The following is a 24,247-nucleotide window of genomic DNA, read 5'->3' as shown; positions in this document are numbered from 1 at the left end:
ACTACATAGCTTGGAGAAGGAAGGGTTTGATTGCTGGTCTATATTGACTTTTCTGTCCAAACATTGGTCTCTTGGGGGAAAGGATTTTTTTTGTTAATATACAATTTATTTTTCCTCTGCCACAGAAATTGACACAAGATAATTCATATACTCCAAGGATCCAGATATAATCCTTATCACATTACTGCAATAGTCTTCAGTTTCTTTTTTCTTTTCTTCTTTTTTTTTTTTAATAAGTTCTGAAGAAGTTTAATTGAGTCATATTCTTGGCTTCTTGTTGGGGTTTTCTATTGCCCAGTGATAGAAGAAACTGTAACTATACAGGACTAAATTCCCAGATAATATCCACTGATGTTTTCTGCTGGCCAGCTTAAAAGAATCCTAGGGCTGAATGTTAGGACAGTTTGCACCTATTCTAACTCCAGCTGAACAGAATGATGATGATTGGGTTCTTGTGTTTACAATAAATACAAGTAGCCAAGCATGGTGGTTTGCACCTATAATCCCAGCTACTCAGGAAGCTGAGGTGGGAGGATTGCTTGAGTCCGGGAGTTCAAGAGCAGCCTGGACAACACAGTGAGACCCCTGTCTCTAATAAATAAAGTAAATAAATAATACAGTTCTTCCTTTTACCCTCTACAAATGGTTCTGGGTCTAAGATTAAAGCACAAGAACAACCAGTATTGAGTTAAAAGAATTTAAAACATTTTTATCATATTAATGGCTGCACATCAGTACAGAGAATAGTTACCTATCCCATCCCTTCCTGCCATCCAGAATGGGAGGTGGGATTGGCAGGGGCCAAACTGTTTACAGATTTCCCATTAATCCATGTTTTTATCCCTATATCTCTTTTCTTTCTTTCTTTTTTTTTAAGAGATATGGTCTATGTTGCCCAGGCTGGATTTGAACTCCTGGCCTTAAGTGATCCTCCCACCTTAGCCTCCCAAGTAGCTGGGACTACAGGCCCACACCACCGTGCCTGGCTGGTGTTTCAAAGTCCCCAGTCTCTGAGATCTGCGGGACAGATCAGTTCCCTTCTCTGTATCTCAGTCTAGATTTTAGTAGAGGCAAACTCTAAGGGTTTGGGAGAGGTGATGTAGTGAAGCAGAGAGAATCCATAACTATGTTCTAGTTCCTGCCCTGCTACTTACTTGACCTTGGGAAAGCCATGTTACCTCTCTGGGCCTTTTTCCCCCATCTGGCCTAACAAGACTCCTGGACTCAGTGACAGAAGCATCCCATCCTCTCACCCACCCCTAAGGAGAGCAGCTGGGACTTTTCAGAAATGAGCCACAAGACTCCTTATGGCAGAAAGCCTTGGGGACCCAGAAGAACATAGAACGCTTCCAGGAGGGAGCTATGCTGTGCAGCCCGAAGTCATAAATAGCCATTCTGCAGCTGTTAAAGGGCCGTGAGCATGGCATGCTTTATTGTGATGGATGATAGGCCTTGGCCAGAAGAGGCTGAATCCAGATGGGACCGCATGCAAAGCTGTGGAAGGGACTGTGTGATCACTCTTCTCTTTAAGGAGTATCTTCAGCCTGACAATAAACACACTGTCTCCCTAGGGGTTAGGTTTACCACGTGGGCCAAGAGCATGGTGGATGCACCACACGTGTGTACCTGAGGTTTCTGGGGTTAGAGAAGACACAAGAAACTAAATCCAGAGTTAGCAGCTTGCGCCTGGGCTCAAATCTCAGTTGGTTTCATGGATTGGTTCCCTTTGAGCTGACTCAGAAATGCGATTATTGATTAGTGTGCAGGAAGTTTATTAGAGAGCCTTTGAGAATCAAGTCCTATGGGAAAAGGGAAGCAGGGGTGGGAAGAGGGAGAAGTCAGTCTGTGCTGCAGTCATGGGAGGCTTTGGCAGACCCCCAGGGGAGCTCTGAAACTGGGATAGCTGCTCTGAGTTGGCCTGAGTTGGACTAAAGGGGCCAAGCCTTTTCATCCCTGCACTGACCTGCCATGAAGCTTGGAGGGCAGCTCTCTTTGGACAAATACAATTTCTCAAGAGGGCTGACAGCTGAGATCTGTCAACCTACCACCCTCCCAGTAGCTGGGGAATAGTACTTCAGTCCTGACTGAGGCAGTGTAGTGCAGCATTTGCAATAGTGCCCACACGGTGCTGTGCCTCTCATTTGCTACTTAAGTTTGGAGAGCAGCATTTTCAGGACCCTGGGGCATCTTCTCCTGTGGGAAATGTATAGGGGAGGGTTAGTGGGAACTATAGCTCCTGCCGCTGCTACAGCTCATCTAGAGGCGTAACTAACATACCCTTCAGTCCCCTCTTCTATCCATCCTAGAAACCTCTCTCCCTCTGCCAGCATCTTAGATGATCTAGGTGGCCTACATGATGGGGTGGCCTAGACCTCCATCCCTAGAGAGCTTGAGCACCTAGTTGCTGGGCACTTCTCAGGCAGTGGTTGCTGTATTTGTCCATTTACTGTCCAAATAGGGCAAAGGAGTACTAAGAGACACCTAAATAGATCATGTAGGTGCCCAATGTTCCTCCCTGCCCCGATGTGAAGTCTCAGCCTGATTCCTTCCTGGTGATTGAATACTCTTGTCTGCTTCCTCCCCCTGGTAAGCCATCTTAGAGTTTCCCTCTGCCAGAGGCTAGCTATGCTCCTCCTGTACCAGGGATGGGCTCCTCATTATTACCTGGGTATTAAGTGATCCATCCTAGCATCTACTCTTTGGAAGAAGGAATAAAGCAGGGGCCGGGCGTGGTGGCTCATACCTGTAATCCCAGCACTTTGGGAGGCTGAGGTGGGCAGATCACCTGAGGTCAGGAGTTTGAGACCAGCCTGGTCAACATGGTGAAACCCCTGTCTGTATTAAAAATACAAAAATTAGCCAGGCATGGCAGTGGGTGCCTGTAATCCCAGCTACTCAGGAGGCTGAGGCACGAGAATTGCCTGAACCTGGGAGATGGAGGTTGTAGTGAGCTGAGATCACTCCACTGCACTCCACCCTAGGCAACAGAGTGAGACTGTCTCAAATAATAAATAAATAAAAATAAAAATAAAAAAGGAATGAAGCAGGACAGGGCAGAGGGAAAAGTCAGGCTGCAGTGGACCACGTGGAGAGCTCTGAACCTGGGATGGCCCTGCATTGACCAGTCACTAGTTGCTAGTTGATCTGGGAAGGTGAGATCTTGGGCAAGCGGTTCTTTTCAGCCAGTAGTAGTAGTGAAGGTGGGAGGTATAAGTCCTACAGCCCTGAAGGGGGATCTGGGCAGGACATTACCCATGACAGTTTGTTTCCTGCTGTTCCACCAATCAACATGACCTTGGCTCACTTGGCTTGATGGAGTGTAGAGACCTCTGCTGTAAAGACACTTTTCAGCCTGGGGTGGAGGAAGGATTAAAGGGAAGCCAGGCACTGATGTGCTCCATCACAGAACCATATATGCTGATGGGCTCTAGTCCCACAAACTCTCACCCTTCCCCTGCTGGTAGAAAGATGGAGGAAAAGGATGTATTTTATGATAGAATTAAGTTGGTATCTATGTAGACCCCTGCCAGACTATTTGGAAGAGGAAAGGTGACCTGTTACAAGAAGCCACCCACAGGAGACTTGAGGTGGAGAATAGCTCTTTGTATTGGTCTCCGCGACACAGGATTTTTCTAATGAAAAATCTGCCCTGGCGCTCATGCATGTAATCCCAGCACTTTGGGAAGCCAAGGCGGGTGGATCACCTGAGCTCAGGAGTTGGAGACCAGCCTGGCCAACATGGCAAAACCCTGTCTCTACTAAAAATACAAAAATTAGCCAGGCGTGGTGACACAGGCTTGTGGTCCCAGCTACTCTGGAGGCTGAGGTGGAAGGATTGCTTGGGCCTGGAAGGCGGAGGTTGCAGTGAGCTGAGATTTCATCACTGTACTCCAGCCTGGGTGACAGAATGAGACCCCATCTCAAAAAAAAAAAAAAAAAAAAAAAAAGAATCTAAAAAGGAATCTGCCCTGGCTTATTGTCCGTGTAGAGCAACAGAAACAACAGGATAAGCTTGGACATAACCAGATCTCCCATGGAAATCTTTGCACAGTGCCTGACACCTAATCGGTGCTTAATGACTCTTGTTGAAGGGATGGGGCAAGGTGCTTAGCCTCTGTTTCATCAGACCGGGGATAACACCAGGGCCTACCTCATTAGGTTTTCTCTTTCTTCTAGAATTTATTAATTCATTTATTCGTTTTTATTTTTGGAGACAGGATCTTGCTTCATCACCTGGACTGGAAGGTGGTGACTCGATCATAGCTCACTGCAGCCTTGAATCCTGGGCTCAAGTGATCCTCCCATCTCAGCCTCCTGAGTAGCTAGGACTACAGATGTGCACCACCACACCCAGCTAATTAAAAAAAATTTTTTTATAGAGAAAGGGTCTTGCTATGTTGCCCAGGCTGATCTCAAACTCCTAGGCTCAAGCAGTCCTCCTGCCTCAGTCTCCTGAGTACCTAGGATTACAGGTGTTAGACACCACACCTGGCCTATAATTTATTTTTAATAATTTATATTTTCCTACAATTGTCCACTTCATCTGTTTTTTAAGTACAGGTTTCAAGAGGATAAAGCCTGTGGTTCTGTGTTTGTCTTGCCTACTGTTGTATCCCCAGTATCAGTAAACGACAGAACAGCTCCCTGTAAATACTTGTTGTATGAGTGAACGTGTGTGGGAGGAAGAATTATCTTGGAAAAAAGAAGGAAGCATTAATAGGGCCTCTCCTAATAGTGACTCTTTTTTTTTTTTAGGCCACCCTGGGGCCTTTTCTTATTCAAAACATTCATAAAAAAGTGCAGTTCCAAAGCATTGGAGCTACTGATGTAACAATTTTTTTTAAAATACCATTATTTGGAGCACAGCGGGGGATTCTCTGATCTTCTAGGTATTCTGTGATCTCCTGTGATCTTCTGGCTGTGATCTTCCTCTGCAGACCACCTGTCATCTTTGAGACACCCTCTTCTGTGCCTTCTCCCCCTCCCTGTTTCTTAGGTTCACCAAGAATGAATGAAGAAGCCAAGCACGGTGGCTCATGCCTGTAATCCCAGCACTTTGGGAGGCTGAGGCGGGCAGAGCGCTTGAGCCCAGGAGTTCGAGACCAGCCTGAGCAACATAGTGAGACCCCCCCACCCCCTTGCCCCTCTCTTTAAAAAAAAGAAAAGAAATAATGAAGAACCCATCATGGGTCAGGCACTGTGCTAGCCTCTGCAGAAGTTTCCATACAGTACACTGGAGTGCAATACCCACGCTACGTTTTGCAGGGTCCACGGGAAGCCTTGCGGCGACCTCACTGCCGCCCAATTTCTGGGCAGCGGCAGCGCAGCGCCCCCTGGCGGCCATCCCGAGGGCGTTGCCCGCAGGCGAGGTTCGAAACTGTTGAGATTGGGACTGATTTCAGCCTCTGCTCCGGGAGGCTCTCCAGAGCTGCCTGACCTCCCAGAGCCATGCAGAAGGCCTCCCGCAAAAACAAAAAAGGTAACTGGGGAGAAGGAAGTGGGTGAAGAAGCCCTGGAGACCAAGCCTTCCTCAATTTTCCTCCTCTGTAAAATGGCAATGGTATACTGTTGCCCTGGGAGATAACCTGTCTCCATCATCATCATCATCATTATCATCATCATCATCATCATCATCATCATCATCATCATCATTTGAGAAGGAGTCTTGCTTTGTCCCCTAGGCTGGAGTGCAGTGGCACGATCTCGGCTCACAGGATTACAGGTCCCTGCCACCAGGCCCAGCTACTTTTTTATTTTTAGTAGAGATAGGGTTTTGCCATGTTGGCCAGGCTGGTCTCCAACTCTTGACCTCAAGTGATCTGCCCGCCTTGGGTCATCGTTATTTTTATCAAGGTATAATTTCCATGCAGTAAGATCCCCCCCTTTAAAAGCACAGCGGTATGAGTTTTGACAAGCTATACCCACGTTGAATCACCCCCTCCATCAATATAGGGAACAGTTTCACCACTCCCTAAAATTACTTTGCAATGCCCAGTTGCAGCCAAACCCCACCCCACTGCAGCTCCTCACACCCCTATCTGTTTTTTACAGTGTTGTTTTTTTTTTTTTTTTTCCTTTTCCATGGAGAACATCATAAAAACGAAATCATATTGTAAGGATCCTTTACAAAATTATATCAATGTAAATAGGGACTTTGGCCCTTTCATTTTTATTAAAAGGGCACATAAATCTCAAAATAGCATACTGGTCACTGTATTTTATTTTTAGAGACAGGGTCTTGTTCTGTCACTCAGGCTGGAGTACAGTGGTATGCTCCTGGCTCACTGCAGCCTCCAACTCTTGGGCTCCAGCAATCCTCCTGCATCAGCCTCCCATAGCTGGGACTGTAGGCATGCACCATCACACTCAGCTAATTTTTTTTTTTTTTTTTTCTGAGACAGAGTCTTGCTCTGTGACCCAGGCTGGCGTGCAGTGGCGTGATCTTGACTTACTGCAACCCCCGCCTTCCAGGCGGGTTCAAGTGATTCTTGTGCCTCAGCCTCCAGAATAGCTGGGATTATAGGTGTGAGCCACCACACCTGGCTGATTTTTGTGTTTTCAGTAGCAACGGTGTTTCACCATGCTGGCCAGGCTGGTCTCGAACTCCTGACTTCAAGTGATCCACCCACCCTCAACCTCCGAAAGTGCTGGGATTACAGGTGTGAGCCACTACGCCGGCCTAAATAGAAGAGATGAGGTATCACTACGTTGCCCAGGCTCTAATCACTGTATACTTCTGCTAGCCCCCAGGTGGGCTTACCGAAGGCTGCAGATTCCTGCATTGAGCAGTTCTTGTTCTTTATGGCTTTTTTCCGAACAGCATCAGGATTTGATAATGACTCGAGGTTGGCGAAGAGGCTGAAGCAGGCAGGCAGGTGCCAGGCAGCCTTAGGCTTTTTCACTGCAGGGCTGTTGTCATTTGGACTGCTTGTCCTTGGGAAGGTTGACATTGCTGTCTGACTAGCCTTGTAGCAAGACCTGTAAGTCTTTCATATTTTAATGTGGTGCTTGGGGTCTGGCTCTCCCAGGACCACAGTGCTGCCTCCTCCACCTGGTTGTCCCCAAACACAGCGGCTCACTCTTTTTTTTTTTTTTTTTTGATATGGAGTCTCGCTCTGTTGCGCAGGCTGGAGTGCAGTGGTGTGATCTCGGCTCACTGCAAGCTCCACCCCCTGGGTTCACGCCATTCTTCTGCCTCAGCCTCCAGAGTAGCTGGGACTACAGGCACCTGCACCATGCCCGGCTAATTTTTTTGTATTTTTTAGTAGAGACGGGTTTCACTGTGCTAGCCAGGATGGTCTCGATCTCCTGACCTCGTGATCCGCCTGCCTTGGACTCCCAAAATGATGGGATTACAGGCGTGAGCCACCGCTCCCGGCCACCACTCACTCTTTTCTGAGCTCATCCTCTTCCAGGGAGGAAGCATTGAAGATCTCACTCAACAGCAGTAGGGTCATCTTTGTCAGTACCTTCGGGTTCCAGGGTCCCTGCCACTGGGCCCAAGCGAGCACCTTCCTCAGGTTTGATGGCTAATAGTTCATCCTGAGCATGTGCTCTGTGAAGAGCCTTTGTCTAAGGCACATCTTCAGTTTTTTCCTTGTAGCAGTTTCCATCCTCTAATGAAATTAATTGACTCAGCTCCTGCACTGCCACATCTGTGCTTTCCTGCTGGGTGAGCTTCTTTTCTTCTCAACTAGTTTTTTCAGAGGGTTGTGTAAGCGCTTTAAAGTAGTGACTTCATACAGCTGATAACCTGTGAAGCTCTCATGGATGGCTGTCATAGTGTGAGAAATCTTCTCCCCAAAATGAAGCGGAGTGGTCTGGTACGTTGCTAGCATGTGAGACAGGAGATTGCATGTATTAACTTGCTCCACGAAGATCCACATTCAACTTCACTTTGTCAGGTTTTTTTTTTCTTTTCTTTTCTTTTTTGAGATGGAGTCTCCCTCTGTCACCCAGGCTTGTAGCTGGGATTACAGGTGCACACCAACATGCTCGGCTAATTTTTTTTTTTTTTTTTTTTTTGAGACAGAGTCTCACCCTGTCACCTAGGCTGGAGTAAAATGGTGCCATCTCAGCTCACTGCAACCTCTGCCTCCCGGGTTCAAGTGATTCTCGTGCCTCAGCCTCCCAAGTAGGTGGGATTACAGGCGCGTGCCACCACGCTTGGCTAATTTTTTGTATCTTTAGTAGAGACAGGTTTCACCATGTTGGCCAGGCTGGTCTCGAACTCCTGATCTCGTGATCTGCCCGCTTCAGCCTCCCAAAGTGCTGGGATTACTGGTGTGAGCTACTGCACCTGGCACAAAGTTATTTTAATTTTACAAGATGTACTGTGTGTTTCTTGCCTTCCTGAACTTCTGCATTTGCTTATAGAGGTCTGGATCAAACTCCTGAGACACGTCCTTCATCTGTGAGTTAGGAGCCTTTTGAGTCTGGCTTCTTTTACTTAACCCTGCTGACTTTTAAAAGTGGGCTCCTGGTAGCTTACCTTATAAGCACATTGAATTTACAAGCTGAGATAGGAACCACTGGACTTTGCCCAAGATGTGACTTCTCTGTTTGCTCAGGAACCAGAGGCTCAGGTAGGGCATATCCTGCCCCCAACTGCACCCAGAACCCCAAAAGGTCTCTGAAGATGGTATCTCGTTTATATTATGCTATTTTATTTTCCCAAACAAAGAGCATCTGTGGTTTAGGGGAAAGTGAGGTTGGAGATGGGCAAGGACATTTGATTTAGAGGAAAGGGCCATGAACCCCTCCAGTTCCCTACAGCCAGAGGTAGGGAGCTGGGGGAGCCTTTCCCTCAGCAGTGGCCCTGAAAACACCACAGTCACATGGACTTGGCAAGCTTGTGTGTCACTTGTCGTTATGGAAAGGAGTTGTGTGTGAAATACTGGAAAAGTGTGCCGAAAACAGATCTCCCCAGGAGCTTCCTGTGTACCGAAAAGGAGTTTGCTAGCAGCTTCCTCTTGGGAAATTAACTTGTTGTTTTGAATGTCCTTTTAGTCCCTGAAATTTTTCTTGTGAGATTTGGTTCTGTAGAAAACATATTTCAACCCCTCCCATTACCCCTTGTCTCCAAGGCCTTCGGATTTTCCTCCCACGTGCTTTTTGGATCCATCTACTGCTCATTTCTGCTGTTACTGCCATGACATGCACCACGACCCTTTCATTTTCATTTCATTTCATCTCATCTAACCATGTCCAGCTTAATTCACTTCTGTGCTTTTTCACTAAGGAAGTCTGAGAAGCAGCCTCTGTCTGCTTGGTCCTCGCTCCTCCTGCCTCCCCCTCCTCTGACAGGGCCAGTTCCTTCCTTTCTCAGACCTTAACACAATGTGCTCCTGATCCACCTTTCTTTGCCTAAATATTTCCTATTGGTCCTTATGGCCTTAATTCAAATTTTAGCCCTGCTGGAAGCCTGACCTGCCATCCTCAGATGAGACTTTGGCCCTCTGTTACTCATTCTCAGAGCCTCCGTCCATTTCTTTTATAACATGAGTTTCAGTTTGTTATCTAACATATATTTACATGACTGATTGATATTTGTCCCCTCCACTAGGCTGTAAACTTCATGAGGATAAGAAACACATGTGGGCCAAGCATGGTGGCTCACACCTGTAATGCCAGCACTTTGGGAGGCTGAGGTGGGAGGATTGCTTGAGGCCAGAAGTTCAAGACTAGCCTGGCCAATATAGTGAGACCCTGTCTCTACAAAAACAATAAAAATTAGCCATGTATAGTAGCGTATGCCAGTAGTCCCAGCTACTTAGGAGGTTGAGGTGGGAGGAGCCCTTGAGATCAGGAGATCGACGCTGCAGTAAGCCGTGATCATGCCACTGCACTCCAGCCTGGGCAATAGAGTGAGACCTTGTCTGTTAAAACCAAAAAACCCAACATATCTGTTTTGCTCACCATGGTAAACCCAGGGCCTAGCACACTGTCTGTATCAATAAATATTTGTTAAGTGAATAGATAACACTAACTAATATTAAGTACTCATAATATGCCAGACTCTGCAAAAGCCCTTTAATGCTCCCATTTAATTTTCAGAAGAGCTCTCCAAGGTGAACACTTTTTATCCTCATTTTACCAACAAGGAATCTGAGGAATAGGGATTAAATAACTGTCCCAGGGATCTGGCTTCAGAACCCCAGTGGGTATGGCCATGCTTCTGTCTTGGTGAAGGACTGAAATAAGTTCCCCTGTTTTGGTTAGAAAGAGGAGTCAGCATCAAGGTCAAAACATCTGTACACAACTTGAGCAAAACACAGCAGACCAAACTCACTGTGGGCAGGCTGGGATTAGGCCTCATCATCATCCAGCATGGACCCTACCTCCAGATCACCCACCTCATCAGGAAGGGGGCTGCAGCCAACGACGGGAAACTTCAGCCAGGTGACTGCCCTTTCACCATGCTTCCCAACCACCCATCCTGCCCATCTGCCTGAAGGGAGGCTCGGGTCACCAGGTTTCAGTGTAACTATAAGGATACGACGGGCATGCTGGCTCATGCCTGTAATCCCAGCACTTTGGGAGGCCGAGGCGGGGGATCACTTGAGGTCAGGAGTTTGCGACCACCCTGGCCAACATGGTAAAACTTTGTCTCTACTAAAAATACAAAAACTGGCCGGGAGTGGTGGCTCACGCCTGTAATCCCAGCACTTTGGGAGGCTGAGGTGGGTGGATCCTGAGGTCCGGAGTTCGAGACCAGCCTGGCAAGATGGTGAAACCCTGTCTCTATTAAAAATACAAAAATTAGCTGGGCGTGGTGGCACATGCCTGTAATCCCAGCTACTTGAGAGGCTGAGGTAGGAGAATCACTTGTACCCAGGAAGCGGAGGTTGCAGTGAGCTGAGATCGTGCCACTGCACTCCAGCCTGAGTGACAGAGACTCTGTCTTAAATAAATAAATAAATACAAATACAAAAATTAGTTGGGTCTGGTGGCGGGCGCCTGTAGTCCCAGCTACTCAGGAGGCTGAGGCAGGAGAATCTCTTGAACCCGGGAGGCAGAGGTTGCAGTGAGCTGAGATCGCACATTGTACTCCAGCCTAGGTGACAGAGTGAGACTCTGTCTCAAAAAAAAAAAAAAAAAAAAAAAAAAAAAAGGATATGACAACATTAGTTGAGAACTTTCTATGGGCCAGCCAATGGCTATCACTTATATAACTATCACTGTTGGGCATATTAATTCATTTAATTCTGGCCAGGTACAGTGGCTCACACCTGTAATTCCAGCACTTTGGGAAGCCAAGGTGAGAGGATCAGGTGAGGCTAGGAGTTCAAGGCCAGCCTGAGCAACATAGTGAGATGCTGTCTATATTAGTCCGTTCTTGCACAGCTATAAAGAAAAACCTGAAACTGGGTAATTTGTAAGAAAAGAGGTTTAACTGGCTCATGGTTCTGCAGGAAGCACAGCTGGGGAGGCCTCAGGAAACTTACAATCATGGCGGAAGGTGAAGAGGAAGGAGGTACGTCTTACATGGTTGGAGCAGGAGGAAGAGAAAGCAGGGGGAGGTGCTACACGCATTTCAACAACCAGATCTCATGAGAACTCACTCGCTATCAAGAGAACAGCAAGGGGGAAATCTGCCCCCGTGATCCAACCGCCTCCCCACAGGTCCCTCCTCCAACACCCGGGACTATAGTTCAATATGAGATTTGGGCGGGGACACAAATCCAAACCATATCACCATTTCTACAACAAAACAAAAGTAGCCCGGCATGATGCGTGCCTGTAATCCTAGCTACTCGGGAAGCTGAGGTGGGAGGCTCACTTAAGCGCAGGAAGCCGAGGCTGCAGTGAGCTATGATTGTGCCACTGCACGCCAACCTGGGTAACAGAGTGAGACCCTATCTCTAAAAAAATAAGAAAATTAAATTTACTTAATGAGGGTGAGATTGAGCTCCTTGTCCAATTCACCTGTTTCTCCTACGTGGGGATTCAGGGACCATAGCTCCAGAGCTATGGTTCTCAGCATAAAGATATTTTCTTTTGTAGGCAGTATTAAGCATTGCTAACACTTAGCTGCATGATCTCATTTCACTCTCACAATCCCTGAGCTAGATTCTGCATGAAACCACCTTGCAGACAAGGAATCAGGTATTTAGTAACTCTCCCATGGTCACTCCGAGGAGATGGGATTTGAACCTTCTCTGTCAGACTCCAGAGCCTAGGGCTTTACCAATACTGCCCTGCTCCTTGTGTCTTTGGGTGAATTTTCTATGCTGTTCAAGAGGTGTTTTCTCAGTACCTGGCCTGGGCCTAGTGCTGTGCCCAGGAGCTGGGGAAGCAGAATGGGCTGGCGCAGTCGTGAGAAGGAAAAAACATTGTGTTAGCTGTCCTGATTCAGGCCCAGGGTCTGACACTTTTTAGTTCTGTGACCCTGGGCAAAGCCACTTAACCTTTCAGGCCTCAGTCACCTCATCTTTGAATTGGGATAATCCTGTGTTTGTCAGAGGTTGTTAAGATTTGATGAAATAATGCGTGTTTGTTTGATAGATGGGGTATCATTCTGTCACCCATGCTGGAGTGCAGTGGCTTGATCATGGCTCATTGTGGCCTTAAACTCCTTGGCTCAAGTGATCCTCCTGCTTCAGCCTCCTGAGTAGCTGGGACTCAGGTGTGTACCACCATGCCCAGCTAATTTTATTTTTTATTTTTTTGTAGACATGGGCAGTGGAGGCGGTGGGTGGGTGGTGTCTCACTATGTTGTCCAGGCTGGTCTCAAACTCCTGGCCTCAAGGAATCCTCCCATGTGGCCTCCAAAAGTGCTGGGATTACAGGTGTGAGCCATTGAGCCCAGCCTGATGAAATAATTTTTATGAAAGTGCTTTTAAAACTGAAGTGCTATAGAAATATTGGAAATAATCTCTTAGGCTGTTCTTACAGATTCTCCAGACTTTTGCGTGTGTGTTTTAATAAAAAATGATGGCTGTATGGGGGTCCCAGTGGATTAAGCCACTGGTTTTCAACCCTGGTTACCTGTTAGAATCATCTGGGAAGTTTTTAAAACCAAGATGCCTGGTCCCTATCTCTCCACAGGTTTTTGATTCAATCGTTCTTGGACTGGGACAGGGCAGTTTATGTTTTAAAAGCTCCTCAGGTGGTTCTATTTGCAGCTAAGGGTTCCAAGCAATGGATTAAAGAAGAAAGCAGATATATAATGGTTTTATGAAACACTTTGCTATACCTTAAAATCCAAAGCATTTTCCCCACTCATCACTACTTGGTGGTGGAGAACAAACGGCGACCGGTGGCGAGTTCTGGACTTACCAGAACAAAAGAACTCCAGGACAGGTCCCATGGGGTTTTCTGCTTCTCCTCAGCTTCTTCAAGGTCAGGTGACAGATGCTGGGTGATGATCCGGGTGCATACTCCAGGGTGCTAGAGTTTGACAGGAGTATGCTTTTAGGTGGGCAACAGAGAATCTCATGGCAGGGCTATAGTTAGTGGGCTCTTTGAGGTTAGAAGCAGTCTTGAATTTCATCTTTTAAGTCCAGGACTCACCTACTCTATTAGTGCATTCTCACACTGCTGTAAAGATACTGCCTGAGACTGGATAATTTATACATGAAGGAGGTTTAATTGACTCACAGTTCCGTATGGCTGGGGAGGCCTCAGGAAACTTACAATCATGGTGGAGAAGGAATCAGTCATTTTCTTCACAAGGTGGCAGAAGAGAGTGTGAGTATGTGAAGGAGGAGCTGCCAAACACTCATTCAACCATCAGATCTCATGAGAACTCACTATCATGAGAACAGCATGGGGGAAACCACCCCCATGATCCAATCACCTCTCTCCCTCCACACGTGGGGATTACAGGTCCTTCCCTCAAAATGTGGGGATTACAACTGGCAATGACATTTGGATGGGGACACAGAACCAAACCATATCATTCTGCCCCTCCATCGGCAAGCTGAAGAGCAGGGAAGCCAATAGTGGCTCAGTGCGAGTCCCAAAACCTCAAAAGTTGGGAAGCTGACAGTGTAGCCTCCAGTCTGTGGCTGAAGGCCTGAGAGCCCCTGGCAAACCACTGGTGTAAGTCCAAGAGTCCAAAAGCCAAATAACTTGGAGTCTGATGTTCGAGGGCAGGAAGCATCCAGCACAGGAGAAAGATGAAGGCTGGAAGACTCAGCAAGTCTGCTCATTCTACCTTTTTCCACCTGCTTTTTCTAGCCACGCTGGTAGCTGATTGGATGGTGCCCACCCAGATTGACGGTCGGGTCTGCCTCTCCAAGTCCATTGACTCAAATGTTAATCTTTTCTGGCAACACCTTCACAGACACACCCAGAAATAATACTTTGCATCCTTTGATCTAATCAAGTTGACAATATTAACCGTCACACCTAAAGTAGTGGCTCATTTGTTACGTCTTTGCTTAATAAATAAATAAATAATAAATGAATATATGTCCCAGGCATTGTGGGAGATATTTCACCATCTATTATCTTTTTTTTACTCCAATTTTTAATTTTATTTGTATAAGAGACATGGTCTCACTGTCACACAGGCTGGAGTGCAGGAGTGCAGTAGTGCAATCATAGCTTACTACAGCCTTGAACCTCTAGGCTCAAGCAATCCTCCTGTCTCAGTCTCCCAAAGTGCTGGGATTACAGGCATAAGCCATCTCACCTGGCCCCACGTGTTATCTAAAGTTTGCAACACTTCTGAAATGTAGATAATGAAAATATATGAGGATTAGAGAGACGAAATAACTTGTTCATCTTAGTTACACAACTGAGTCTGTGTTCAGAGCTGGGATTTGAACCCACGTCTGCCTCGAAAGCCCATACCTTTCTAGCCAATTGCCTAACAACTAGAAATGAGATTTGAATACAGAGTAAGTCCAGAGCCCCAAATCTCTTTGTGACAAGCCTGCCAGTTCTCCTCAGCATCAGTCTAGGCTTTAAAGTCTGTAACTCAGTGGTTTTAGACAATGATGATGAGATTTTGGGAGACGATAATTGTAGAAACATGCTATTTCTTTGACCCCATTTCCTCCCAGCCCCATTATCTTTTATCTATGTGCTGAAATCTCTCTCCTTTGGTATTTCAGGATAGGGTTTCACTTTGATTTCCTAATTTATTTAGTGTTAGTTTATTCTGGTTAAACTCTAAGTTCCTTTTGGCCAGTATGGCCTTAACAGCTTCTGATATTCTAAGTCTTAATAAATTAATGTAGGCCGGGTGCGGTAGCACACACCTGGAATCTCAGCACTTTGAGAAGCTGAGGCAGGCAAATTGTTGGAGCTCAGGGGTTCGAGACCAGGCAGGGCAACATGACAAAACCCCATTTTAATAAAAAATACAAAAACTAGCCCAACATGGTGGGCATATGCGCTTGTAGTCTCAGCTCCTCTGGGGGCTGAGCAGGAGGGTTGCTTGAGCCCTGGAGGTCGAGGCTGCAGTGAGCTGTATTTGCATCCTCGCACTCCAGCCTGGGTGACAAAGTGAGACCCTGTCTCAAGAAAAAAAAAAAAAAAAGAAATTAATGTAGCTTCAACAGTAAATACAAGCCATAGACTGGCTACTGCCTAAGCATTTCCTGAAGGCCTAGTGTGTGCAGACACCCAGGTAGGCACTGGGGGTGTAGTAGTGAACCACACAGACAAGGTCCCTAGCCATGAGGAACTTAAGGAACTTCCAGCCTAGTTGGGAGAGATGAAAAAATAAAATATTTTTCAGTAGTGGCTTGGCTGCTGCAAAGTTGATTTAATGTAGGTAATCGAGACAAAGTTTATATAATGTCATCCTATAGCCCATTAAAACAGAAAAAAATGTGTAATGAGGTTGGTGTTCATAAATACCAAATTGGTGTTTCTGTATGAAGGGCAATGTTAATATCTATTGCTAGAGTAATCACATTCACATGCTGATATGTTTGGTTTACAGCCAGAACGGTCAGGAAATTAAGCTATTTATCTTCTGCCCTCTTGATAAAAGTCACCCTTTTACAACATAATTAAGCAGAATGCCAAGCCATAGCTTTCAGCTATAAACACTGCTTTTAACATTAGGAAAGTAAGCTCATCTGGGGAATTTTTTTTTTTTTTTTTTTTTGCCACTGTAATTAACCTCAGTAGGATGAGCATCTGTTTCGTATTGCTCAAGCTGCAGGTAGCCTTGTTTCATTCTGAAGTGAGCTTCAGATACATGGTTGATTGTATTACCCCAGCTACTGCTTAAGACCAAAGGAGGTTTTTCTCCACCCTTCTAAGTATTCATTTTCTTGGATTCTGGGAAATTTGTTTCTGATAGGATCTAGAGCTATGGACATTTGTCCTTGGCATCCTTGGAGGCTTCTTTTGGGATCAGTGTAATTCCTGATTGAAGCCCAGTGCATGCATCAGAGAAGGCACTTCTTCTTGACCCTTTTCTCTCTTGAGGTTAGGCTTCAGCTGTCTTAGAATGAGGCTGATGAGGGTCCCCAGCAGGTCAGTAATAATAAGATCTGAAGACTTAAGATTTTGCCCAACGTGAATTGGTCCTTAAAAAGCAAATCCTTTGTATTCCTTTCTGAAGTCTTGCTGAATGCCGTTGTAGCAGAGTTCCTCATTGCAAAAAACAGAAAACACTTCTGTTAATGCACTGAATTTGGGATACTGAGTCTGATAGAATCGCCCAAAAGGCTGGAGAAGTAGGCTTGGAAAATGGTGAGAACCAAGAGTTGTGTGTAACTACCTCTGGCAACTAGAAGCTCCTGTCACTCTTCTGCGTCTCCTCCTCTAGGTTCAGTGACCCAGGTGGGAGTGTCAAGTGACTGGATCTCACTCACAGGTCCATGACCTACCTGCTGGAGATGGGAACATGGGGGAGGTTGGAGCAAGTGAATAATTGGTCTTTTTAGCTTCTTTCAATTTGGGGGTTTCGGGGGTTAGTGCTCAAGATGTAGTCCTCTTCCCACCTGCTGGGGACTCAGAAGCTGCATGGTTGACCATCTTGTTTCTTTCCTTGTCCTGCATTGCCCTAAGGTAGGGAAACCTAGCTGTCAAATCCCTTTAAACCAACATACTCACTGCATACACACCTTACAGTTAATTAAAGCATGCCTAATTGCCCAATGTTTTATACAGAATTATTTGCTCAATACTGCACAAGGGTAGAGAATTAAAATGAAAGGCTTTATGTTTAATGTGGTCTATTAATGGTAGAGGGCACTGGAAATTGCCAGGCAGGTATAATAGAAAGTAGGTCATTTATTCATCACTTAGTGTAAATGGTTTTTTCTTTCCTAGTAGTAGCCATTCATTTTATTTGAAACTAATCTATTTTTAGAATCCTAAAGGCTGGTTCCGATTATAAATGTTTTTTAGCCTCTGTCACACCGAGAACTTCAGAAATGTCTCAGAAACATCATATAATGTCTACCATTATACTGCTATTAAGAAACATCTTCCATATACTCTTCATTATGCAAAGGACATTCATATCATGGAAATGAACATCTTTATTAAATAAAGGCTAGGCCAGGCGAGGTGGCTCACGCCTGTCATCCCAGCAGTTTGGGAGGCCGAGGTGGACAGATCACCTGAGGTCAAGAGTTTGAGACCAGCCTGGCCAACATGGTGAAACCCCATCTCTACTTAAAAAAAAAAAAAAAAAAAAAAAAAAAAAAATTAGCCAGGCATGGTGGCACGTGCCCATAATCCTAGCTACCTGGGAGGCTGAGGCAGGAGAATCATTTGAACTTGGGAGGTGGAGCTTGCAGTGAGCCGAGATCACACCACTACATTCCAGCTTGGGCGACAGTGAGACTTCATCTCAAAAAAAAAAAAAAGGCTGAAGCCTGGTTTTGGTTCAAAAAGAATCAACAGTATGAACACATAAAATGAAATACCTCACAATAAAGCCAGAAATCAATATGGTCCCTTTAAACCCCTAGTTTTACTGATATATAATTTTTTCCCTCTTCAGGTGATGTTCTGATTAGTGTTGGCTATGCCAATGTGTTAGGATATACTCTTCGAGAATTTTTACAGCTTTTGCAACATATCACCGTTGGAACAGTGCTACAAATCAAGGTTTACAGAGATTTTATTAACATTCCTGAAGAATGGCTAGAAATATATGATTTAATCCCAGAGGCCAAATTCCCAGTAACAAGGTAAATAGTTAATTTTAGGAACTCTTTGTTATAATACAGAATCCCAGGGCCTGTGAGGCACAGATGGTTTAATGTGACAATTATCAAATAAGGATAATGACAGGAGGACTGGTGACACTGTCAGAGTAATTTCCTGGGTTTCTGGTATTAGATCTGTAGGATCTAATATGAGAAAGCATGATAAAGTCAACTTGGAGTTAAAAAACAAGTCATCAGTTGGGAATTTTGTCCCTGTGCCTACCTGCATGGTGCCTCTCCTTCCCGAGTCAGCCTTTAAAATGCTTCTTGTGGGCCGGGTGTTGTGGCTCATGCTCGTAATCCCAACACTTTGGGAGGCAGGCGGATCACGAGGTCAGGAGATCGAGACCATCCTGGCCAACATGGTGAAACCCCTTCTCTACTAAAATTACAAAAATTAGCTGCATGTGGTGGCGAGCACCTGTAATCCCAGCTATTCAGGAGGCTAAGGCAGGAGAATCGCTTGAACCTGGGAGTCGGAAGTTGCAGCGAGCCGAGATCGTGCCACTGCACTCCAGCCTAGAGACAGAGCAAGACTCTGTCTAAAAAAAAAAAAAAAAAAAAAGGCTTTTTGCAAATCCTATTTTCTTTTGCATATTCAATTTTTTTCTCTCCGGGTCCTTCCCAGTAACATCTAAGCCTTTTTAAACTTCTCTCATCTTGGCAAATCCTATCTTCAGTCCACTCTCCTCTCTCTAGCCACTGGAGTCTCTTGCATCCCCTCCCAACTTGCTAAAAGCTGTATTAGACACCTGTTTCCTTGAGAGACTTCCCAGACACTTCCCAGACACTCCTCAACCCACTTCAGTCTAGGCTTTGCTTTCATCCCTCAGCTGAGTCCTTTTCCCAGGGCCACCCATAGCCTTCACACTTCTGATCCCACTACATTCTTCTGTCTTTATCTTGCTTGGTTTCTGAGCAGCCCTAGACACTTAACACTTGCCACCCACTCTCTTCTTGAAATAGCACTTCCCAGGCTTCTGTAACACCACACTCCCCTGATTTTCCTATTTTCCTATTACCTCTGGCCATTTCCTCTTGGTGTCCTTTCTCCTGGCCAATTTCATTGATGCCTATGGTTTCTCTGACTATCCACATGCTAATTACTTTCAAATTGTATTATCACCAAACTGTATTTTTTTTTTTCTTGGTTTTGCTCTTGTCGTCCAGGTTGGAGTGCAGTGGAGTGATCCTGGCTTACTGCAACCTCTGCCTCCCAGGTTCAAGTGATTCTCCTGCCTCAGCCTCCAGGGTAGCTGGGATTACAGGTGCACGCCACTACACCCAGCTAATTTTTGTATTTTTAGTAGAGATGAAGTTTTACCATGTTGGCCAAGCTGGTTTCATATTCCTGACCTCAGGTGATCTGCCTGCCTCGGTCTCCCTAAGTGCTGGGATTAGAGGCATGAGCAACCAAGTCTGGCCAGAATGATCTTTTTGTAATGCAAATTTGATCCTGGCATGTTCCTGCAAAAAATCTCAAGACTTTTTGTTCTTTGGATAAATGTCAAAATCCTCACATTGGCCTATAATGCTCTACGGGGTTCAGCTGGCCTCTGCATACCATTCCAACTTCAACTCATACTGCTTTCCCCATCCTTCTCTATCCCACTTTAGCTTCCAGCTCCCTGTCTTTTGTTGCTCTTTGCCTCAGGGTCTTTGCACTTGCTCTTATCTGTCTGCAACATGCTCGTAACTTTGCTCTTCAGTAGTCACCCTTGAAGGCTCCAGTGTACCTTCTCCAAGGGGTCTTCCTAGAAACAGGTCCATCTGACATATGCCTTCACAGCTCGCTCCTTCACATTTATCCCAATTTTAATGTAATAATCTGTGTAATCAGTTGTTCACTGTGTTTCCCTGGGAGAATGTGAACTCCATGAAGGCAGGGACTGAGTCTGTCTTGTTTTGCTAAAATTGCCCTAGGACTTTCATGTGGTCAATGGTTCATTTGTTTTTAATTTTTAATTTTAAAAGTCTTATTTTTGAGACAGGGTCTCACTCTGTCCCTCAGGCTGTAGTGTAGTAGCATGATCACAACTCACAATCAAATCCTACTCAGCGACTCCTACACTGGAGGGCACGACTCTAAAAGCATGGGCTCATCTTTTAGATGACAACATAACAACTATGTTCTAAGCATTTTCATTACATGGAGGAGTTTTGAGATCCAGAATATTAAATTCTAAGGATGGCAGACTGACCATTCAAAAGCAAAGAAAAGATAGAACAGCACAACTCAAGTATGAGGCGAAAACCCGCGAACTTAAATAACAATACCACGCACCTGCTGACTCCCTTTCTTAATTTGGCAAAGTACTCATATCTATGGTATTTTAGTAACTTAGGTGTAACAGGGCAGGGAAAGAAGGGAAAGGAAAAAGCTGCTTTCACAAAGCTGGTATAACCTTTTCCAGGAGAAAATGGCACCGGGTATACACACTGGAGAAAATTCTCCATTTACCGCTCTGGGTAGGCTGAATGGTCTAGAAAGTTTGTTTCCAGCCAATCCTGACCTCTGCAGGGTTGTGGCTTTATTACCTAATGATAATTTACCTGTCCTTTTTGGTTACCTAACCATCAGAGTTGCCAAGGATTCACCCTGCAGTCTGGAAAAAAAAAAGTTATTAATACTTGGATTTTTAAAAAAAATTCATGTGCTGTTCAGGAAGACCTAAGTGTGTCTGAAGGCAAATTAGACAAAGAAAATCAGTATTTAAGACTAGTGGCTCTTAGTAAAAATTACTCATTATCAACTGTTTATTACTGGAAGAGATAAACTTTAGGAAAAGCCATTCAAATTCTTGGAAGCAAATACAACAGTCAGATCGCCAAGGTTATTAGTGATAACACCAGAAGTCTTAACAGGTTGGCAGGGAAGAAACCTATTTCCTTTTAGCAGGGCAGAATGTACCAGAGATTTGTAATCACAAAGATTTGGTTCTGCTGGGCAACAGCACCAGGATGAGGGAAAGCAGGTGACAGAGCACTCATTCTGGAAAGTTAAAGCAAGCACAGGTACTGTAGGCATTAGGAAAGTTCAGAGACCTGAAGGTACTAGCAGGCAAGCACCACCTAGTTTCAACAATCAAGAAAGCCAAAAACTGGAGAAAGTTAAAAACAACAACAACAAAAACCTGGCTGGGCACAGTGGCTCCTGCCTGTAATCCTAGCACTTTGGAGGCCAAGGTAAGGATTCTTTGAGGCCAGCAGTTTGAGACAGCCATGGGCAACATAGGGAGATCCTGTTTTTAGAAAACAAAACAAAACAAAACAAAAAAAGTTAAAAATTAGCCAGGTGTGGCAGCATACAGCATACACACCTGTAGTCTCAGCTCCTTGGGAAACAGAGGCCAGAGGGTCACTTGAGTCCAGGAGTTCAAGGTTGCAGTGAGCTGACTGTGCCACTGCACTGCAGCAAGGGTGACAGAGCAAGACCCTCTCTAAAAAAAAGACTTGAAGACTTACTAATGACTAGGATGTTGAAGATCCTTAAGGCCCACTATTTCCTGACTTCCTGACTCCTCTGGAAATCAGTAATATTGTGTTCCTGCCACGTGAGCCACAAGAACAGAGTTCTCAGGAGATGGTCAGGTTGAACCTGTCACTTTAGCTGCACTGAAATTAATCTACCCTTTAACACCTCCTAATATTCTGGTCAGTAGTCTAGTATAAGTCTGTGCAAAACTTTTTAAGGTATGGTAAAGTAATTTAAGGCAGAATTTGATTTCCATTTAGAAATGGAAAAAGATTTAAAGATAATTTTTAAAAGGGAAACATTTCAGTGACACAGAAAGGTAGTGCTAAAGCTAAATTGTATCTTCTATGAGTCAAAGCAAGTTATAAGGCATCTTGTTAGGGGACCATCAATGTTGAGACATGAAGAATCTATTTTATTCACTATTCTTTCATTTCAGCACACCAAAGAAAATGGAGCTGGCAAAAGATGAATCTTTCACAAGCAGTGATGATAATGAAAATGTAGATTTAGATAGAAGACTTCAATATTATAGATATCCGTGGTCAACTGCGCATCACCCTGCAAGGAGACCAATATCCATCTCCAGAGACTGGCATGGATATAAGAAGAAGAACCATACTATTAGTGTAGGAAAAGACATTGATTGTGACGTGATGATTCACAGAGATGATAAGAAAGAAGTGAAGGCGCCTTCTCCATACTGGATAATGGTGAAGCAAGACAATGAAACCTCTTCCTCCTCTACTTCCTCTACCTCAGATGCATTTTGGCTGGAAGATTGTGCCCAAGTTGAAGAGGGTAAAGCCCAACCGGTATCAAAGTTTGGTTAGCAAATCTGTGGTCATATGAGCATTTATCTTGCAGACACCCAAGTTTTGTGCCTCACCAGGCACAAGTTTGCTATACTTATCAAGGACTGTCTGTAGACTCACTAATTCTCTTCTCTTATGACTGCATTATTAAGCCTTTAGAGATGTTCTTCAATAGGATTATCTAAATACTTCCCTGGGTTCTTGCAGGCCTTGCAAATCTTATTTTCAGAATAAGACCCTTCTTTCTGAGAAGAATTTCTTTTCTTTTAGAAAATGCAGTAGAGAAATCCAGTATCAGAATGTCTGAACATAGTAGAGAATGTCACTTTATTAAACACCACACTTTTCTTTAAATATTTAGTTTCTCTCTTTTTTTTGGTAAACTTCAAGTACTATAATTAAAATAACTAAGAGACATATTCCTTGGCTAGTTTTTCACATTAGAATTCTTTGTTTTTCCCTTTTCAGCCCTTCTTTTACTGTAAATGTTGAATTGAGAGTTAATTACTTGGAAGAGACAGGATAGTAACAGATAAGGGAGAGACAGCAGATGAGTGAAAAACAAAACTCTGTCAGTGAAGATAACTCAGACATAAAAAAATGAATTAATGGGAATATAGGATATGATTGATAGGAAATTTATGTGTTTCGGAAATAATTTTATTGCAAAAAAGGCAAAACAGGGGTAAAAACCAGACCATTTAGCTATTGATACCCAAAATGACAAATTTTGAACTTGCTTTCATCTGAAAAGCCACCAATAGTAACCTGGCACTATTTATACTGATAGCCACTTAGCCTTAATTTTAATAGTTTCTAATGCTTCTATGCTCAATAATTATATTCCTGTCTCCTTTAAAGCATCTAAAACAAAAATATCAGCACATAATAAATACTTGTTGATTAACTCATTGAGAAAAACGTAAGAAAAACACCTAAGCAGAATGTTTTATTGACTTTAGGTCAGCTGAGAATAATTACCTGCATTTATGCCTTATTTTACCTCACTGGAAAAAAGACAAATGTTATATTAGAGATTTCTGACTTTCATGTGTTTGCTGCTCTGGGCTGAGAGAATGTTCAGCTCTCTCCCGTAATGTGTGCGTCAGTATTACAGCTCATCAACAAAAGGTGTATGTCCCAAATTTCCACTTGCTGCCATCGACTTCTGGCCAGAAACAAACTTCTTTGCAGCCTTTAAAGAAACAAACAAAAGACAAAGTTAACAAAAATAAAAATATATGTCATCAAGCAGGTGAACTTATTGTCATTTTAAGAATTTATGGATAGGACATTCTTTTTTTTTTTTGAGATGGAGTCTTGCTCTGTCACCCAGCATGGAATGCAGTGGTGCGATCTTGGCTCACTGCAGCCTCCACCTCCCAGGTTCAAGCAATTCTCTGCCTCAGCCTCCCAAGGAGTTGGGATGACGGGCATGCACCACCATGCCCAGCTAATTTTTGTATTTTTAGTAGAGACCAGATTTCGCCATGTTGGGCAGGCTGGTCTCGCACTCCTAGCCTCAAGTGATCCACCCACCTCGACCTTCCAAAGTGCTGGGATCACAGGTATGAGCCACCAACCCGGCCTTGGATAGGACATTCTAAGCCAGCAATTACTATAATAGCCGTTGTGAAAATTAACTAGGAGATGGCTGGTGCTTTAATTTGTGACAGTGTGGGAAAAGCTTAGCTGTTCCTCTGAATGTTCCATTGTATGTGTAATGAACCAAGCAAGAGCAATGCTCCGGTAAGAGGGTAGCTGTTAAAAGAGAGATAAGGAAAACATCACTGACACTCTCAAATAGAGTAGTGTGGCTTCAGGCA

At 44.5% G+C, this 24,247-nt stretch overlaps 2 protein-coding genes, 1 long non-coding RNA gene and 1 pseudogene across 3 annotated transcripts in view; 1 reads left to right on the top strand and 3 right to left on the bottom strand.

The window, feature by feature from the left end:
• The first annotated feature begins 5,347 nt into the window (after window positions 1–5,347).
• PDZD9 (PDZ domain containing 9) lies at window positions 5,348–23,577 on the top strand. The gene is made up of 4 exons (XM_045382991.3): window positions 5,348–5,479; window positions 10,222–10,401; window positions 17,924–18,113; window positions 22,046–23,577. The coding sequence occupies exons 1-4, from the start codon at window positions 5,449–5,451 to the stop codon at window positions 22,437–22,439; spliced, it is 795 nt and encodes a 264-aa protein (XP_045238926.2). The 5' UTR covers window positions 5,348–5,448; the 3' UTR covers window positions 22,440–23,577.
• Window positions 7,270–8,186, bottom strand: LOC141409326 (islet cell autoantigen 1 pseudogene; annotated as a pseudogene).
• On the bottom strand, window positions 16,869–18,697 carry LOC135968717 (uncharacterized). The gene is made up of 3 exons (XR_012429365.1): window positions 18,355–18,697; window positions 17,666–17,769; window positions 16,869–16,975 (listed from the first exon to the last, which is right to left on the bottom strand). It is a non-coding gene; the product is annotated as an uncharacterized lncRNA (long non-coding RNA).
• The window catches only part of UQCRC2 (ubiquinol-cytochrome c reductase core protein 2), a 30,576-nt gene continuing 29,388 nt past the window's right edge, over window positions 23,060–24,247 (bottom strand). Inside the window, exon 14 of the mRNA XM_045382605.2 lies at window positions 23,060–23,616. Within this exon, the coding sequence (XP_045238540.1) occupies window positions 23,533–23,616 (84 nt within the window). The 3' untranslated portion in view covers window positions 23,060–23,532. The remainder of the gene's footprint in view (window positions 23,617–24,247) is intronic.

Source organism: Macaca fascicularis, chromosome 20 (genome assembly GCF_037993035.2).
Source record: "Macaca fascicularis isolate 582-1 chromosome 20, T2T-MFA8v1.1".
In the NCBI taxonomy this organism is placed as follows: domain Eukaryota; kingdom Metazoa; phylum Chordata; class Mammalia; order Primates; family Cercopithecidae; genus Macaca; species Macaca fascicularis.
The sequence above is the reverse complement of the archived record's forward strand: the minus strand, read 5'-3'. Positions and strand labels throughout refer to the sequence as shown.

What these genes read in the sequence shown, in the direction of transcription:
- PDZD9 (XM_045382991.3), top strand. Translation starts at nt 5,449, where the DNA reads ATGCAGAAGGCCTCCCGCAAAAACAAAAAAG. An exon ending in CTCCCGCAAAAACAAAAAAG is followed by an intron (nt 5,480 to 10,221) that starts GTAACTGGGGAG and finishes TGTTTTGGTTAG; the next exon opens with AAAGAGGAGTCAGCATCAAG. An exon ending in CGACGGGAAACTTCAGCCAG is followed by an intron (nt 10,402 to 17,923) that starts GTGACTGCCCTT and finishes TTCCCTCTTCAG; the next exon opens with GTGATGTTCTGATTAGTGTT.